Genomic DNA, 5,377 nt, shown 5'->3' with positions numbered 1-5,377 from the left:
GCATCACCACCATCTAGAAACGTGTTAGAAATGCAAATTCTTAAGCCCCATCCCAGACCTACTGAATCAGAAACTCTGGGAGCAGCTCCTGGCAATCTGTGTTAACCAGCTTTACTGGTGATTTTGATGCAAGATTGTTTAATTTGCAGGACCACTGCTATATATAGAGTGTGATGAGAAATTAAAGTAACCCTTTTGAAGTTTCCTACAAAGATTAAACTCCATTATGGTGCACTCTGAAGAGGCATGTAAACTAACATTAGTCTAATATATCTGTAGGTTTCCTTTAAAAATTATCATGCTCCCTTTCCGTCATAGTTGCTTCAAATGTGTTCATATGTAGTACTCATTCTTGTTAAAAAGGCTCTTAAATCTACCAGAAATGTGGCCAGAACATCATTTGCTCTATTAACAACATTTGCCACCCACATCTCTCCTTCCCCCCTACCAAATGCATGATTTAAAAATAGGAAGGGCATAAAACTTATTTTACACACGTTAAGCAGAAAGGGTGGTGTTTCTTACTTTCTACATTATATAGAGGGCGCAAAAAAAATGTATACACATTTTTTTATGAAAGGAAAACTGTATTGAAATTGTAATACTCAATATATACCAATAATAATTAATACATGAATACAACTCCCATTTGACTTCCGCAATTACAAGAGGTGCTCAAAATGGTTAGCATCAGCGTCCAGACACCTCTGATTACGGCGAGCTACTGCTTGAGCAACATATTGACCAAAGTGTTGTATGCTTTTTTTGGCACCTCCAGTTTGGCACCCCCGGTATATTTAAAATATGTACGCGTGTTAAGGACACATTTTTGCATTTCAAAGAAAAACCTTTTGAAAACAACCCGCACCAAAATAAACCTGCTTTAAATTGGATTTAAATTCTAACTTATAAATTGGATATCACTACAATAAGAGTTTAAAATAAAATATATTTATTTGTTTAAAAAGTCAGCTTACATCATCAGTGTCTTTAACTCGAAGAATCTGTTCTCTCAGATCTTGTAGATCATTAAATGTGGACTGTGCTGTGATGGAATAAACTAATGCAAAGCCTTGTCCATTTTTCATGTACAAATCCCTCATTGCTGTAAATTGTTCCTACAGTAGAAAGAATGAATCATTAAGAAACAATAACATTAAAAAAAAAATCTAATGATGTTGTGACAGTTAATTTGACAATTTTCAAACTCTATAATTAGAGTTCAATGAAGAATATTGTAGTATTATGTACCGTATTTCCCCCATGTGTAAGACGCTCCCATGTATAAGACGCACCTTAATTTTGGGGCCCAAAATTTGAAAAAAATAAAAGGTATTACATAAAGTTATTGAACTCAAGTTTTATTCATCATAAAATTCATACAACTCCTCATCACTGTCAAANGGTTTCTAGTATCAGAAAATCAAGACTTTCTTCCTCACTCTTCCTATACGAGTAGCTAAAAAGCTGGTTCAGAGAAGTAGACAAAGCAGAATATATTTCATGATGACAGTTATATTCTTTCTAATTCATATTTAAACAGATTCTATTGACTGTTAGATGGATGTCAGGAAAAGCTGGTGTTATACTAAAATCATAAGTAATTAAACTTAAAAAAATTGTGGGTGATATAAACAAGAGAAGTAAAATCAGAATTCATTGCCAAATATTTATTTACTTTGTGTGAGTTAGTGCAAAAATGCCTGGCCTAAAAAATGTTTCCTTTATTATTACTTTTCTGGGGATCCGACTTGTTCCAAATTCCAGAAACGTTGTTAATATGGATGTGGCTGCTGAAATAATTTTCATAAATGCCTTGAACTTTAAGCCCTCATTTAGAGTCTGAATGAGTCTGTTAAGTTTCCCAAGTCCTAGCAAACTGAATGTAGCAAACTGGAAAGGACAGATGGGAATATGTGAGCTCAGGCACATGTGTGCTAAGAATGAGCATGTGGTCAGGAATGAAAGGATATCAAAAATGAGAAGATATATCTCTGAACAGAAAGTAGGGTCAAAAACTCCAAAAAAGATACAGAATCAGAGACCTACGATACAGGGCCATTTAACACAGGAAAAAGCTGAACCATAAACGTCAAAAGTGACCAAGGATAAAAGAAAAATTATTTATTATAAACACTATAAAAAGGTGTCCCAAAATAGGAGTACAGTACAATATGGTTTAATGACAACTGAGTAGGAAACCATTATCATTGGCAAACAGCAGTAGCTAATTGAGGGTTTACCATATGCCAGGCACTGATCTTACTGCTTCACAAGTATTAACTCATTTAATATGGCTGTTTTCAAAAACTATATAAAATGTTACATGCTCAGTTTTCCTTTGCTGTCTCATCTCTGGGTTGTATTTGTGGTTCTCTCTGTCTGGGAACTCTTCATCCCTTACATAACTTGTACTTAATGTTTAGATCTCAGCTTAGATGTCTCTCACTCTGACAGACTTTCCCTGAATCTACAGTTCACATCTGACTGGTTTGGTGACCCAGTTATATGCTCCTATCTACTCATAATAGCATAGTGACCAAGCATGGACATGGGAGCCAGTCCATGGCTCAAATTCTGAGCTACGTGCTCAGATCACTGGATTAAAATTCTGGCTCTGCTATTTACTAACTGCAGGGCTCAAACAAGTAACAATCTCTTTGTGCCTCAGTTCACTCATTGTACTATGGGAATGATAAGAGTTTCTGCCTCACAGGTTTGCTGCAAGAACTCAATAGATACCGTTTCCCCGAAAATAAGCCCTTGCATGATTTTAGGTGCCAAAATATGGCACCTTGGCATACTGAATATTTTAAGCTGAACCAGTTTGTGAAAAAGGCACCCTTCTCCCTGAAACGGGTCATAAAACCCTCATGTGAGGGGTGCGTGCCCTCCATATCCTGGAGGAATCATGCTAGGGCTTCTTCTCTGCTCAGTCTTATTTTTGGGAAACACGGTAGACAGTACTTAAAAGTGCCCAGCATATAATAAATGTGTCAGGGATACTTACTGTCAGTATTATCCTGGATTTATTCTATCATAGCACTCGTCATATTTTACAATTGTTTTGTTCCATAGACCTTAATTAGCATGAGGCAAAAAGAGGCTGATTTTGTTCATCACTGTATTGTCAATACAGACTAGTTTCCCATTGAAGTGTAACTATATATTGGATTAACTTATCTAGAATATTCACTTATGTGGAATACCTTACTTCCTGATATATAAATGATTATTTTAATTACTAGGATAGAATACTAACTCATAGATATCTTAAAAAGGAAGTAACTGGTTTCTTTTTAGAACAAAAAGTTCTATATTTGCTTTCTTGACAAGAGTGCCCTAAATTAAGTTGAGGCTAAAAGTTAGAGGAAAAGAAATAGAAAAAAAAAAAAAGGAAAATATAAACTCACATACCTGGCTCAGAGCTACAATGCATTTAGTATATTAAAGCAGCTGACAGGATGACTTTTTACGGGCCTTCCCAGGCACTGGAGTTTTTCTGTTAATTTGCCGCACTAGATCATAAAAGATCTGCAAACACATGAATTATTTTTAATTTACAGGAGAAAAAACCCAAAAAACAAAAAATTATAAAGTAAAATGAAAAAACAACCTGAACTTTCCATGGATATAAATGAACCCTGAAAGCAAATACTCTATCCAGTTAAGAAACGAAGAGTAAAACCAGGTATTCTTTGGCAACTGCCAAGTTCTTTTCTGTTTGTTTATTTTTTGGGAGGGTAAAAATTTTCTCCTTAAAATAAGTACTAAGCTGAAGGAGTTGCAGAGATCTTAATCTTAGTTCAGTTAGAACATTTACCATCACCCAAAGAAAACAATCCTTTACTCTTCTTCCAATCTTTCTATGTACCTTTTCCACTATGACTTTAAGCCCCTTCAAGGCAAGAACTGTGCATGCCTTTTGGAATTTGTCTCCATCTTTTACGTAACATCCTTCATATACCTGAAGACTTAATCTGTCTTCCCCACCCCTATCATTTTCTGTTCAGTTCCTTCTTTTCATGGTAAATTCTACTGTACCAGCATTTAATAAAGAAGCTAAAATAGCACTGTTGTTTATTAACATGTATACATTTAACATAAGATTTCTGCCTATATCAACAAAGCACACTGAATACACATTAACTTGGGGTTGTGTTAATACACACATATTATTTTCCATTAATTTTGAACGCTGAATTCCAAATTGAGCTTTTTAAGTGTATTTCACCATACCTCATTAACATTTATTTTTGATTTTGCAGAGGATTCTAAGAATGCACAGTTGTTCCATTGTCTTGCTAGATTTTGACCTTGTTCCTTTCCTACAACTCTTTCATCTTCCAAGTCACACTTATTACCAACCAGAATCATTGGAACCTAAAAATACATTTGTGAAAAACAAATAAGTAAATAAATACGTGATATAAATTCAAACTGAAAGAATTCTGAGAGTCAATTCTAAGGATTACTTTTATACATTATGCTAGAGAAAAATACTAAATAATGTGTAATAAAATTTACAGTTAAACACAAAAGCCTTAACAGAATTTAAGAAACTTTCACATGAAATTTTTAGAAAACAAGCTATGATCTACTTATAAAAGAGGAAAAACCCCTTAAAATTACATCACAATGAACTTAAAACTGATTATAGTACACAAAACACAAAACCTTTCAAAAAGGAAGTAGAAAAGGGTGTTGCTGTGAAGTCAATATATTTCAAAATTTTTAAATATTTCTCTTAGAGATGTGAATCAACTTCAAGTTTTCTGGTTTCCTGACATGCATTTATCAAATAACAGTTCTCAATTTCATAACACAAAAAGGGGAAATTTGGAAAGTCCGTGAAGTAAAAAATTTTAGTTTCTCATATACTATTTATTAAAATGCCAGAAAGTAAAATCATCTTAATTTACTAAAAATCTAGGCCACAGGCTGGCCGAGTGGCGCGTTGGTTAAGAATTGGCTTGGGATGCCAGTTCTGAGCAGCAGGGCCCTGGTTCGGATCCCACATGTGGGCCAGTGATGCTCCGCCCTCTACAGCTAAGACAGTGAACAACAGCTCAACCTGGAGCTGGGCTGCTGTGAGTCGCCAGCGACCAAATAGGCTGCAGTTGGGCTGCCTGGCAGCTGGCGTGAGCTTTTGTGAGCGACTGCCACACCCAGGAAGAGTGCAATGATAATACCAACATGGGCCAGTGAACTGATATCCTCCACAACTAGACTGAAGACAAAAAGGACAGCAACTTGTCTGTTTCCCCAATGCTGTTTCCCAACTCCCCAATAAAATCTTAACAACAACAACAACAATAATAATAATCTAGGCCACATTAATCATGTTTGGGTACATGTGATATTTGTAATTTAAAAA

The 5,377-nt window shown here is 35.2% G+C and overlaps 1 protein-coding gene across 2 annotated transcripts in view; it reads right to left on the bottom strand.

The window, feature by feature from the left end:
- RAP1B (RAP1B, member of RAS oncogene family) overlaps window positions 1–5,377 on the bottom strand; it is a 16,660-nt gene that overhangs the window by 6,201 nt on the left and 5,082 nt on the right. The window contains exons 4-5 of one of the 2 annotated variants that reach the window (XM_019640595.1): window positions 4,240–4,383; window positions 3,418–3,534 (exon numbers count right to left, since the gene is read on the bottom strand). In XM_019640595.1, coding sequence (XP_019496140.1) covers window positions 3,448–3,534; window positions 4,240–4,383 — 231 coding nt within the window. In that variant the 3' untranslated portion in view covers window positions 3,418–3,447. Of the gene's footprint in view, window positions 1–953; window positions 1,119–3,417; window positions 3,535–4,239; window positions 4,384–5,377 lie in introns of those variants that run through there. The other variant, XM_019640594.1, reaches the window with a different exon arrangement.

The sequence above is a fragment of the Hipposideros armiger genome, unplaced genomic scaffold (genome assembly GCF_001890085.2).
Source record: "Hipposideros armiger isolate ML-2016 unplaced genomic scaffold, ASM189008v1 scaffold_51, whole genome shotgun sequence".
NCBI lineage: Eukaryota > Metazoa > Chordata > Mammalia > Chiroptera > Hipposideridae > Hipposideros > Hipposideros armiger.
Note: the sequence above shows the minus strand (reverse complement) of the source record. Positions and strands in the feature narration are given on the sequence as shown.